Source organism: Struthio camelus, chromosome 2, assembly GCF_040807025.1.
Source record: "Struthio camelus isolate bStrCam1 chromosome 2, bStrCam1.hap1, whole genome shotgun sequence".
In the NCBI taxonomy this organism is placed as follows: domain Eukaryota; kingdom Metazoa; phylum Chordata; class Aves; order Struthioniformes; family Struthionidae; genus Struthio; species Struthio camelus.
In genome coordinates this window covers 94,052,066-94,066,689 of record NC_090943.1, presented here as the reverse complement: position 1 = coordinate 94,066,689, position 14,624 = coordinate 94,052,066, and the positions used below count along the sequence as shown (strand labels likewise).

At 38.6% G+C, this 14,624-nt stretch overlaps 1 protein-coding gene across 4 annotated transcripts in view; it reads right to left on the bottom strand.

Moving 5' to 3' along the window:
* The window catches only part of CTDP1 (CTD phosphatase subunit 1), a 148,955-nt gene that overhangs the window by 59,641 nt on the left and 74,690 nt on the right, over nucleotides 1–14,624 (bottom strand). For all 4 annotated transcript variants that reach the window (XM_068931611.1, XM_068931607.1, XM_068931609.1 and 1 more), the window contains exon 11: nucleotides 13,758–13,926. In XM_068931611.1, coding sequence (XP_068787712.1) covers nucleotides 13,758–13,926 — 169 coding nt within the window. The remainder of the gene's footprint in view (nucleotides 1–13,757; nucleotides 13,927–14,624) is intronic.

Sequence of the window (14,624 nt, the reverse complement as noted above, 5' to 3'; positions counted from 1 at the left end):
ATTCTTAAAAGACCCTGCCAAGACTGCTCCCGATATTTTTCTGGCATCTGCGAGCTCCAGATATGCATTAAGCACTGTTCTGACAGAACAGACTGACCATAGTTACATCACAGGGTTAGAGGAGCTAATTCATGCAGAGTGAGAAGAAACAACTAAACGAGCAACATGCCCTCTGAAAATAGTTACTGAACTCTCTTGCAGCATGTGGGACAGACTCTTCCCCTTGTCATTGTAGAGGCTAGGGGCTAAAGGGCTGGGCAGGAGCTCCGCTAGGAGAGACCTGGGGGTACTGGTGGACAGCAAGTTCAACTGGGGACAGCAGTGTGCTCTGGCAGCAAGAAAGGCTAATGGCATAGGGGGCTGTATGAATAGATGTGCAGGCAATACTTTAAGGGAAGCAATTATTTCATTTTACTTGGCCTTGTTAGGCTGCATCTGTTATACTGCATCCAGTTTAATCCCCACCCCATACCGGCAAAACTGACATCCTGGAGCAAGTCCAGCTGATGGCCACCAAGATGGGGGCCCACAGTGCTGCCTGTGAGGAGGCTGAGGGCCCAGGGCTTGCTCAGCCTGGAGAATGGAAGATGTAGGGGAGGGAGGAACAGCCCTAGTAGCAACCTTCCAGTATCTAAGACAACATCTATGAGAAGACAGAGACAGGCTCCTTATGGAGGTAAGCACAGCAGGACACTAGAGAACGATCAAACTGAAATAGGAAGCATTCCAACGTGACATAAAAAAACCAAACATTTTTCCATCATGAGAACAGGTTACCCAGAGAGGTGCAGAGTTCCTGTCCACAAAGGTTTTCAAAACCCAACTGGGAAAAACCCTGAGCAACCTGGTCTGAACTCACTGTGGACCATGCTTTGAACAGGAGGATGGACTAGATGATCCTGTCTAACCGTAGCTATCCTGCGATTCTATGAACTCTAACAGTGCTGAAATGAAAACAACCATCTTATTAAGGAATCAGTGCAAAAGAAAAGGGAAGAGCTTAGAAGATCAGATGCTTTGGCCTTTGCTTTGCAGTTTATTCTCAGGACAGAAAATAAGTACTTAAATTAACAACTAGAAACTTGTTTGGAAATTTTTATACTATGAATACCAGTTGAGTGTTTGATGCAGTATTTGTGCATTGGAATAAGGTCATCATAGACAAGCCGGAAAACATTAGTGTTCAAGGTATTCTTCAAGCAACGATCGAACACCTGAAGCATAAAGCAGGAGACTGCTGCATTTGCTTCCCAACTTACAAATGTATTTTAAGAGTCCTCTAACTTTTGACAGATGTCTCTCTGCGCACATTCATGTGACTAAATACAGTGCTCTTTGGTTTGCCCAAAGGCGGACAACTTTCAAAAATATTGTTCTTCTAAAAATGCCCTTGCTAATTCTGGCAATAAAATTACCAAATTAAATTGGACTGCATAGTTATTTGACATATTCGGAATAAACACCTGTTCTCAGTTTCAGATTTTACAAACCTAATTCCAGCTTTATACTCCAGTATAAATCAATGTTCTCCTCCTCCATTTTCCTCATTTTTCTCTTTACTGCCACCAAAGGCCATTTTAGCACCATTTGGAACCGTTTGTTCTTTTGTGAAACGGATTTGAAAGTCAGAGCACTCCTCCAAATGTGTTGCCAGGTGCTTGTAACGATGCATAATTTTTAAGGAAAAACAGTAGCATGGAACTTGGGTGGCTCTAAGGAGGAGCTTGTTTTAAAACTGCAAGGCTCCTTCTTTAGGACAGACAATCAACCATTAAATTTATTAAAATATTTACTCCTGGTCTCTGAAGTACTGACATAAGGATTTTTTTTTAATTTCAACTGACGTCAGAGTACGAGGATTGTGACCTGTCCTCTTTTATATACAAGAGCATCCCAAGCAATGCACAGGGTTTTTAGGGGAAAGCAAGGTGCTGGAGTTTGGCTTTACTTTCACAAATTCAGAACTCTACTTTGCTTTTTCCTGGAAAATGGGAATAGCATTGAAATTATTGGATGAAAACTGACCACCAAAAGAGAAGATGATTTTAGTTAGCTTATGCAAAGCTTTTTCCCCTCCCCTCCGTAACACTACCAAGTATCAAGGGGAAAACTTAATGACTACACCTTCAAAGACTAGTTGATAGGTTTAAATTTAACTACGAGTTTTCCTGGTCTTTCAAGATCACCTCCAGAAGGAAGTAGGACTGACCATTTGAGCATCCTGTTGTTAGACTGGACTACGTGCAACATAAAACTGTATCCCACTGTTTGACAGGCAACATTTTAGTGAAAGCAACAGCTTAATTGTTACCTCCATTTTTTTAAGCTCAACTATTGCTTAGCTACATCAGTCCCCTGTCCCATTTCACTTCATGCCTACACAAATGCCTATGCCATAACAACACATCATGCTACATGACAGCAGAAATGAAAAAATCAGGAACAGACTTTGGTTAAACATCTCTACTAAGTGTGCAGCCATAGCCTGAACTGTGGAAGTCTGCAACAGGAAGCAGGACCAATGACTTGCAAAACCTGGGTAAGAAGCACTACCAAGCGTTCTTTCGTGGCTCATACAGAATTTAATAAGCTGATGAATGCAACCATATGCTACTGTTGCAGCTTACTGGCATTATCAGCAGACTGTCTCACAGAAATTTGCCACTGGTAACCATTCCATACCTGTAAATCTTAAAAAAAGAAAACCAAAAAACCTGCGGTGGAACAAGAAACCCAAGCTGCATGCTGAAGTTTAAGAGTCAAACTTTACTAAGTGTCCTGACTTCAGCTTAGGTGAACCTTCATCTTAAAGGAATGAGCTGGTGAGGATTTCCACAGATAATAGTCTTGAGAGACATTTCTGTTGCACTCTTTTTGTGGAGATAAGTATTATCTAAATAACCAGAGACTAGAAAACCTAGAGGAATGTCTGTTGATGCTACACAAATAGAATGGTAATACGCAGACTCAGAGAGGAAAGGGAGAGAAGGAGAAATTCTTAGCATACAAATACACCTACAGTAACCTACAGTCAAGAGAAATCATATTTCACATGTGCAAAGTGAACAAAGACTAACATCAATAAAATCTTTTCCTAGACAACAAAAAGGCCAGGTGAAAACAGTGTAAGATTAGAAGCGTCTATGCTTGTTAAACAGAAAGGTAGGACAGGTGGGCACACATTAGCAGTTTCAGCCTGCTGTAATCTTGTAGCAGTATAGCTCCCATTCTGCAAACATTTATAGCAATAGGTAAAAAAAATCATTACACTTTATAGTGGTACTGTTCACTCTTGTTTTAAAACAGGACAATATCATGATACTCTTCATTCTCAAAGTCATCATTGCTGCTTTAAAAAAATAGCATATTTTGCTGATAGGCATTGGGAAAGAAGCTTCATTTTACAATTTTGCAAGTTTCTCCTAAGAACTGTCAGCCTGGCTAACTTAGGCATTGTTTTGCCAGATGAAGTCACAGCATTTTTCTTATCACTACAGGATTTAGCAAAAGAGGTGCACAAGCAGTCAAGTGATCAGGATTCTTTTTAGTAACATAAGTTAATCTAATTTGCTAATGAAAAAGAGCTTGCACTTTCATAAAAACCTGTCCCTTCCAGACACAAAAGGAGTTTAAATAATTTCACAAAACATCACTGACACATTAAGTTAGAAAGCTTAACATATTATTAAAAGTGACACATTGCAATTTGAGATGGCACAGAGCCTAGGCTTTCAGTGCTCTTTTCTATTCCATTTTGTTGCCAAAGGGAGCCATCATTAGGAAAAAGCTAATCAAGGGCTGCCATCAGTCAGCAAGGTAACAGTATGTTATTATAAAGGGATTTTACAGCTTCTGAGCTCCTATCCTGTTTTTACATTATTCATGTTACCACAAAAAAAAAAAAAAAAAAAAGGAAATTCATGTTCAAATCTCTTAGTGTGAAAAATACACAGTCTACTTGCACAGATTCTCCAATTATTCTCTCACTCAAAGAGAATTTTCTTTGGACAAGAGCTTCATTTCACAACAATTTTTGGATCATCAGAATATGTTCAAGTGCCCTCTTGACAGCATCTACTCTTATGAGATTCACTTAACAAGTCAAAAATAAAAAACAAGCTACAAAGACCCTGAACACATCTATTAAGGTATTTGCTTCCATAAGCATTTTGTAAACGACAGCACACTGATTGGCCAAACCTAAAAAGCAATGGGATTCTTAGATAACATTAAAAAAGCCAGGATTATATGTAACTTACTGCTAAGTTTCACTCCCACCCTGGCCAAGCTGATATAATGCTCCTTGCTATACAGAGGCACAGTTTTGTACAAGTGCGGACAGAAGGGGTTTCCTTCATCAGTCCAACTTGTTGACTGTCCATTTGACTTTAAAAAGAGAATGGGACAGTCCTCTATGTATTCGTTACTTTACTTTCTACTAGTCCAGTAAATGTTGCTGGATAATATAATCTCATTTTTTATATGAAAAATGATACAGGTTTTTGCAGCCTGCACTTCTAAATTGAAAATCTCAGCTATAATGGAAAAAAGTACCAGAATACTAATCTACATATTCTCTTTCAATTCAACCCTCAAATACATTAATTAATGCTGTAGTCAAACTGCAAGCACACTTAGAAGTCAGTACTTTATCCTTGAAAACTTCTGACAAAACCATTTAGGGTTTATTCAGTTACTCTATTAAGATATGAAATCCAAGGTGAAGGAACTTCATTTGAACTAATTTCCAGTCACTTCAACCTAAATTATAGATTACTTAGATTACATTTCAGGCTCTCATGTGCTTCAGCTCAGATACAAACATCAAGACTTCCTCAAAAGCTGCAATCAAAAAAAAAAAGAAGAATGGTTACTACTGTGGATATTACTCCAATAGATGTGAGAAATCAAATACTCCACACCTTATAAAAAGATATATACAAGTATAAGTGAATAATTTCTGGTATATACAATATACACAGATGCACACACATGAAGGTGGTATGTTTTTTTGTGCCTCAACTGTTTCAAATATTTCTCACCACGAATCTTTGTTACCAGATACTTTAACACCTCTACTGTTAACATAGTTCTAGGTTTTACTATCCCAAGGTTAACTGAAAGCATACAGAAGGACTTAGAGACTGGTTTTCATCACTAGGCAGCACGTTCTAGAGAAAAATATGTATTTTTCCATGTCAAAGGCTGAATTACCAGTCTTCTTGTTCAGCACCATAAAAGCTGTTTAAAAGTGATACTCTACTAGCAGAAGTCAAAAATACTGAGGGGAGAACTCATACAAGATAGGCAAAAATCAACTGTCATTTTACCTGCGAGTGTAGGTTTCTGTATCACGGGTGCAAAGGCACCTAAACCACTGCTATGTAGAGCCATCAGGATTCAGTAGGGCTTACTAACTCAACAACACTTTTATATAAAACACAGCTACCCTTTTTTCAGTGCTGTTTTATTCACGTATACTATGATCAAGCTAGTAAACACACCCTGATCAAAGCTAGATAAAAGCAAGGCCAGCTTGGACCTGCCAGGGTTTATTAGCTTTAGCTTAATCTCAGCGTTAGTATTGCCAGACACCAGCTGGCTTCATGAAGAGTTGCTTGGTTTTCAGTGAACTGCCCTCTCCAGTAAGCCTTATTAACTTGGTCTCACTATCACACATTTATCTTTGTGCTCAAGCTAATAAAGCCACCGCAAACAACAAGCATCGGGGAGCAGAGGCACCTAAGCTGGCTTTGCTAGAAGCTTAAAGACGACAGGGAAGGCAGGTCAGTCTCGAAGAGGTTTTTGCTGAACTGGGACTGGAAACGTGACTGGAAACAGACTGCACAATCAAGCATGCAGCTTTTAAACAAAGCAGTGAAGTGATATGAGCTCAGAACGGAGGTACTCTGTTTCCATGCAAAGTGTCCCACATAGCTAATCTACTCGTTCTTTGCTTAGTTCTGGTTATTATGCAAAAAGATAGAAAGCACAATGAAAGATAAGGCCCAGATCTGAAAAGCGGACAGTTTCTATAACGAACTCAACATTAAGGTGATGGATACTATGCTGGTTTTGATATGATCTCTGTGTCGTGGTATGTCAGCTATATCCAGTCTTCAATACCTCTGTGATGAAGCAAGTTTGATGTTAGAGCACTAAAATATCTGAGACAGGCAGCTGTCTGTGCTCATCTCAGAGTGTGATATCATCATATTTGCTAGGAGGAGCGACAGAATATCATCTACAGCTGACTGTGACCCCTGGCAGAGAGCGAGAGAAAGTGCAAGCTCACACACGAAAACTGAAACAATACCGCATAACAACTGCATTCTCTCAAAATCTAAAATTAATACCACTACTGTACACACTTTAAAAAAAAAAGTCACAGAAGAGAATTCTCTGCATCAGTTGGGGGGCTCTAGTTCTGCAACTTTTTAGAGTCCATGTCAAAATTCACACACAGAGTGGAAATCTCCTTGATAACGCTGACACAGTAGTTGGAATACTTGCAGTTGCAAGACATTCATAATGAGAGATGCAGCTGAGCGGCTATATTCAGTACTCCCTGAAGCTGGCAGCCAACAAAGAGCTAAGACTCTACCAAAGCAAAGGAAAGATATCTTATCTCGCAAATGTCTTAGAAGCAAGCAGTTTTAATTAGGCATATTTTCAATTTAAAAATAAGTGGATCTTATAACTGATTCAAGAATTGCCGATTAAACACTAATGATGCAAACTGTCACTCAGGGCTGCATTTAGAAAAAATCTGGTCTCTGTGTCGCCAAAAGGAACTTGCTTTTTCATAACCCGAAAATTCTAAGCACAAATCAAAACTAAAACTAAATAATCACGGCAAACTAGCATAATGCAACTGTTCCAAAAGACTTTCCACAGCATGCAGCATATGTTATGCTAAATTCTATAACAATATTCTTTATGAAGAAATGCAGATATCATAGAATCCTGACGAAATGAAAAAAGTAATAAAGAAAGAGTTCGGTCTTAGACCAGGACTTGAGCAGACTTGTTTAAATATCATTCACATACAGAATAACAGATAGAATTTCATATGTTAAAACATGTTAGACTTCTGATGAGGCTCAATCCTGCCCTATATACAGTCCCACAAAATTATGTTAGGGATCAACTTGCAAATTGTTTTCACATGGCTCAAACAACTCATTTTAACTGTGTCCAATTAGTGCTGACAGCCTAGCTGCATTTGATTTAGAATATGGAGGTAGACGCGTATGTTAAAAGGAGGTTATTGAACTCTCTTTAGAGAAGTTTTGCCCCATTTTCACTGAACAGGCAGGCAGTTGAAAAAGACTTGCCGCTTCTCTTTAAAAAGGCCAAACACAGATGGCTGCATTATCATTACTACCTAGAAAAGCCAAACAAAACATTATGGAAGAGCCGCCTTCCCTACAGAATATGCAACATTTGCCTTCCCCTCTCCCCCTGTCAGTACATTCTAGAGGTGGAAGCTTTAGAGACCTACTTCCCATTTCATATAGAGTAACATTAGAGTAACATTTGCTCTATCAGCAGTCATACTTTAAAAGCTAAGAGACACAAAATTGTTTATATTTGGAAAAAACCCTCAAACACAGAGAGCTTAAGTTTAATCTTATTTCCATAATAATTTTTTACTCTATGCTTAGCAAAAATCTTAGAATGATAGCAACGTGTAAGAACAAACTACCTTAAGAGAAAATCCTCTAAAACCCTAAGATTCTTTTCAAAGAAACAATTTTGAGAAGAGCTTTGGAAGAATGGCATTAATATTAATACAGTCTGCCAAGTGAACGTGCCAAAAGGTTTCAATCTGTTTCTCATATTCCCCCATAGCACATACATTCATAAAAATAACTTAAAAATGAAAATAAGATGTCTAAGTACACCAGAAACTGTGCCTAAAGTCTTTTCTAAGCAAGTGGTGTATGAAAACAGAAGCATTCCAACACTGATTACATACTTGAGATAATATCAAAGTAGATACTAATCCTATTTCCTGTTTCAGTAATTAGTTATCACAGGTATCTCCATGGAAAACGTATTGCCTCAAAATACTTTCTACAGACTCTTTAAAAAGCTGCAATGTTTGGACCGTGATGTCCTCTCAACAGTTATTGAATATAAAGATTAGCAGATCAGCTCCATGCAGTTAGTGAGTAAACTGCTGCAAGCAAACATCATACTGAAAAAAAGGCAAATAAACGTTTCACATGTTGATAATCAACTCAAACTTCACTAGCCTTATCTACACAGTGTTTTTTTATAGTATTCTTTCAATTAACTGAACAACATTGAGTCTCAATGCTTCCGGTCAGGACGACACAGCTACAAATTAAAAGTGATCCATATTGATTTGTTGTAATACATATTACATCTTCTGTAATTATAATGAATAAAAATGCATTCATACACTTTACAATTGTTTCCATTTTTCAGTGGCAAATGGATTCTTTAAAGCAAAACATATAAAGACACAAAAACAAGCCACTGATATCCAGCTTCCTTTAGGTGCCTATCCTTCCTTCTCTCTCCTCTCTATTCCTCTGTACTGATCTTTTTCCATTCTACGTCACTGATTCTCATTTCTGAACTATTAGAAAAATACCGAACAACTTTACTCAGTTTTCTCTACTAATCAAAGATAAGGATGAAATAGTTGCTTTAACACAATATTTTGAACGTTTAATTACTTTTATAATATTTAACCCTACTAGAGAAGGGGAAGTGTCAAAATTTTATACAGGGGAAAAACGACAAAAACTCTTTTCTTATTTTACAACATCTTTAGGCTGTTTGTTACAAAATGAAGTAACTTTTCTTAAGGCATCTGCCAGTCACCACCCTAGAGCAAGTCCTCCATGTACATAAATAGCACCAGAACTTTTGATTCCTGACACCACAGCTTCCCCATTTCTCTACATATACTACAGATAATTAATTTCAGAGTGAAGAAAAGCAAGCGACACATTTAGTCATGCTGTGTTAAACTACTCAATAACCAGCACTTCAAATTAAAAACGAAAAGTTTGCTGGAACAGAAGACTCACTCTCATTTCTCCAACTTCTACATTATCACGTTCCTTAAATGAGAAACCGATCGGAGCCCACAGCTGGAATAGCCTTGAAAGCCCGTATATGAAGAAATATTTGACAAGAGGGCAGTCGACGAGGAAACACAGAAAGCACTGGGAAATACTTAGCTCCACAAAGGTCTAGGCCAGCCAATCTTAGTATGTTTTTCTCTGTTTATGCCACAAAGTGTTTTGGCAAACTGCTTTCACACATGCTGCTTCTCTCCAGTAAGTTTTTGATGAAGAGTAGTGTATTTATGTATGATACTTTGTCATATATATGATTTCAACCTATTTACTTTTTTTTTTTTTTTTTTTTTTAAAAGTCTTAGTTCTACTGGAAGTGGTCTAATAACTTTAAAAGATACCTCCTAAATCCAAAGGGTCAATGCATCAGTATGACTATCGCCGACTATGTAAAGTGTGCACAATCACATACATTTTTTAACTTCAAAAAAAAGCTACAATTTACAGGAAGGGACTGCTAACCAAATTTATTATCTGCACAATTTATGACATGCTATATTTTAAAATGCCACACATAAGGAATTCTGTGAGAAACATAGCTTTGGAAATTCAAGGAAACGTTAATGCACAATGCAGTGTCCAAGCGACCCTTGGGCAATCGCTGCTTTGCGCTAGGGACCACATCCATTGCACTAAGTTAGTATTTTTAAACTAGCCAGGAGGCTACCATTTACTGAGATAATAGCTTTCACTAAACTGAGGAAGAAAAACACTGACCCTTAATTCACACCATGGTATATTCATTAACTTAGAACACAAAATAGAAATTAAGGGATCCATCTGCACCTACAACGTTCAGACGACGAAAGCAGAAGGCAGAGTGACAAAATGGCCTTATATAAGCAGAATGTTGAAATATCAATCTTTTTAAATAGGTTTGGATTTATGTACCATATATAAGGATGAGAACACACAGAACCTGTTTCAAATCAACAGAACCACTTTGATGCAAAGGAAGTTACTTATGCAATTCCCTCTCTAGAGAAAGCTGTACGCTTAAGTCCACTGATGTGCAGAACATGTCTTTGCAATGGGGTCATTTCTGCAACTACTAAGTACATATCCAACCTGATGGCAGGAATCAGTGCAGCTCCACTAACCGTAGTGAGAGATGTGAAAGCTCGAGGTCTGACTGGTATCACATTCACTTCCTCTCTTCCCCCTCCTCAAGCCCCAAACCAAGAAGAATTTAAACCAGCAAAATACTTCACCTTAGATGGCAGAAACAATGACTCTTGACAGATGTTACCGACAAACCTCTTGACGAGAACAGGGTACTAAACACAAAAGCATTAAGGATCATACAAATAGACTGTGTGTGCACAGATGTTCTAAGACATGAGTAATTCCAGGCCACCTGGGATGAGAAGGCACTGCAGAACGTAACAAAACCTTTTTGCTGTGAGGGTTTCCTTATTGAGTGAGGCCCACACTGGGTTATCTGCCTCAGACTGCTTCTCTTCTGACCTGCAAGTGTTAACAGTGACAGAGATGTAAGCGTCCACGGCTGGTTGTCTTTGGCTGTCACTTCCAGTCTACCATGGCAGCAGCCTATAAGAGCACCATCACAAGATGATCAACAAGTAATCTCTGGGTAGAGAACTCTATGTCATCCCATATTGAGATAATTAATTATGAATGAAAGAACCCCTGTATGTCTTCACATGATTTGTACGCCTTTACCCTATGTTGTGCAGCATGTTTTAGCTAATAAATCTTATTTTTGGATATGGATACAGAAGACTTAGTAATTTGCACTCTGGATCCCACCTTCTGGTTTTTGTCAGTAGTCTACAGCAGATCTGCACAACATTCCAGTGGCTGGCTGGTAGTGCAGCAACTTTCACCTGGCCACAGAGGAACAACAGCTCCTCCATGTAATAACCACACCTACCACACACCGTCAACAGTTCTGTACCTCCGCAGTAAGTAGCTGGACAAGAGGACTGCTGCCATAAAGCAGGTGGGAGGTGTGCAGAGAGCCCAGCTTTCCCTTCCTACAAGACAGGCCTCTCTAACATTTGCTTTCCAATGCAGTAAATGGAATGAAAGTACCTACCTACCCTGTGAGATAATTGCTAAACAAAAGAAGTCACCTGGGTAACAGGTCTTAAGGACAAAAGATATTTCAAGTTAGTTATTATCGATTACATTTAATTGTTTGAAAAATCAGCTGATCAAATAGCTACAAGATCACTTCAGCAGATAAAGAGGAGCAAAATCATTTCTGTGGCAGGAAGCAGAAGTATCACACCTTTTAGTGACACTATTGCAGAAAGGTTCATTATCCTTTAACATAGTTTTATGAGGAACAGGATGCAGACAACAGACTTGGATGACTCTGTGGAAATTAAACTAGTCACAGCATGAAAGCAACTGAAAACCAATAAGCAATGCTTATTGAACTTGTTTTCACTTTGTTTATTTGATAGCATTCCTGACAGCAGAATCCCTTATACATGCTTCACTAAATTTTTGTATTTTATGGACTACATTACCACAGAGTCTCCTCTTTCATAAGTGTACTACCGCAGGAGGCAATAAAAACTCATTCTATTAGTTACATTACATTTCTCCTCCATAAATACATTATCGTTACCAGGGGAAGGCAGTAGTCACAAGGCTACCCTATGTTAACCTGCAAAGTTTAGTCTGCCTGGTCTGCCTTTATAGTCAGCTCCTAGGACAAGTTGAGCTGCTGACAGGCACTGTCATGTCCAGTTCAACCTTGTCATTACGCATCCTCTGTGCCCACTCCTTCATGTCACTACTAACATTTGATCCCTGAGCAAACCACGTTAGGGATGTAAAATCCTAGACATGCCCACTTCCTCCAAAATATGCAAACTCACAACATATTCCCATATGAAGAAGTGGTGAAAAGTTTCTGCTGGTTCAGCTGCCTGAGGGTCAGAGAAATGTAGATGCTGCAGTAGATAAAGAGGGGTGGGCACAAAATGTCAGAAGGGAAACATTTTGGCAGCAGCTGTAACTTCAAATCACACTCTTGTAACTAAAGCTAAAACAGCCACAAAGTACCATTGACAACACAGGCGACAGATGGTTTCAGGGACTGGCACTGTGACAGTGCAGTCTTAAAAAGACTCGGGCCACAAGCTAACCTGAGCCAGGCTCGCAACTGAAACTACCACCTCTAGCATGCTCGGTGACTTGAGTGAGGCAGCTTGGTGGTCTCACTTTGGCTCCAAACAAGCTGTCATTTTTTACTGCAAAAAATATAACCACAGCTAACATGTTGATAATCAGAGACAGGCAGATTCAAAAGTACAGTATTATCATCATACTACTTAAGCTACCCTTGAAGAACAAGAAAGAAGAAAATTATATAGTAGAAAATGAACTCTACTGGCTCAATAATGTAACCCTTCTTTGGGTTACGTAACTAAGGCATGCTTAAATCTAGTGGTCTCCAGAGACTTTTGTTTTTCATCATAAAAGCTCTTTAACAATTTTTTCATGTATATCTTTTAACAAGAAGAAATACTACTTCTGTGAAAGTCTGAGATCAAATAGGTAAAGTTAAAGGGTTATGCTGATCTGAAATTCAGAGTAGATCACAGTCGTGGAAAGTTACTGGAACTTTCCTTGGAACATCATCCTGAAAGTCAGCTCAAAGTTCTTCCAGGATCTCTCACGGTAACTGAGCACATCTCAAAATCGTGATACGTACGTATAAACTTTATTTCCTTAGCAAAACATGCAGTTTCCTTCTCATGCTTTTATTACATTTTTCCAAACATGATAACTTCTGAGGGCTGTTACGGCTAGAACCTTTTTATCAACTTGCTACTGAAAGCTGGCTCTTGTCCCTGCCCCTAGTGAATCATCTAAGGTCAAAGATGACTTCAAGTTCTAGTGTCACTAGATGTTATAGTTAAGTCACGCACAGTGTAATGAATTCATGAAAATATGGTATGTAACCATAGGTAATTTTTTCTCTACGTATCATTAAATATTTCACAAGATTAGAAAAAAGAATGCAATTCGTTCTAAAAAAAAGTGCACACTAAAACATGTGAAAAACAAGCAGCTCATGGACAGTCTACATGAACTTCAAGTTATAGGGTTTTGTATGAAAAAGTACAGGTCTTCCCTCCAACAGACAGCTCTCTCCTCACCCCCAGAACCCTGACAGAGCACTGCAACTACCTGTCAATAGATAATGAGGTCTCACGCTCTCCTTGATCTCTTTAATCTCTCATCTGTTCTCTACAGCCTGTGCCCTGAACATCTACAGACCTCTTCTCTCCAGGTCTGCCACTGATTTGGTCCAGGTTCTTTGAAGACTTACTTTAAAAAAAGGCTTAAAGTGACCCCTGACAGCACTAAACACAGCAAACCTGGTAATACCTTTATTACGACAAAGCTACTCTTGCACAAAGTTGTGCTTTAGAGGCCTACTTACATGCAAGAGTGTTCCCATTCCTTAAGTTTGCTTTGCAGAACATAATTGCATTCTAAACCAAACTCTAGTTAGTCTGTTACAGCTTTTATTTTGAGCTATTGCAGTGGCATACGTGGTCGGTTCACATACATACATAATTTAACAAAAGTTAAACTGTCATGCATAACTAGCAACCATTAGGTTAGAATTCTGTCACAGTAAGTTAGGCTCACCTCTTTATCCATACTCTCTAAATCCTCTTTACACAGGGTGTACAGGGGCATTGTCTCAGACATACTTGGCTGCCGTTTTCGCTTAGATGGACCGGGCTGCTCTTCATTCTCATTTGCTGGTAAGTCATCTTCTTCTTCAAACATCTGCTGCTGATGTGGTTGAACAACTCTGAAAAATTTCAGGGGTCCCACATAAGAAAAAATTACTTCATTTATGGTTTGTCTAGAAAACAAATTCAAATCAACTTTCCTTAATCCTGTCACGTTCTGTGTTCAGCAACAGAACAAAGATCAAGTCTCTGAATGACTGCTTTTATTTTCTGTCCGATGGCTTACATTTTCATTCTACCTTTGACTAGGTACTCACTCTCCTGCCTTTCCATTATTCCTGTAAGTAACTATCAAACCTTTCTTGAAGCCAAGAACTTCTGCAGCTGGAGATGCACTTCTCCTAAAATACTTTATAAAGTTTGTGTTCAAACGGAGTTTGCCTGTCACTTGACAAGTTTATCATTTATGAAATAATTCTTATATTCTAATCAATGTTTCTTGACCTATGTGATGCTTGTGTTCTTTAGACTCAAAGTATATCTCTCTAGTTCTCAACTGCACAGATAATAGGAGGGTTGCATCAGGATGAGGAAGCTCATTTCTATAACCTCATTCTTCAGATTTTTCCCAGATGCTAAGCTTGGATGAGATGTGAAACAGGCTCTACTTCTTTTTGGCTAGTGTATGGTAGGTATTTTTTTTTTTTTTTAACCCAGATATGGTAGGGTTTTTTTTTTTTCTTCAATTGAAGTTTTTTACCTCATTAGTTACTGCATTTAAGGAGAACAAGCAGGTACAAAAAGCAATAGCAAAACA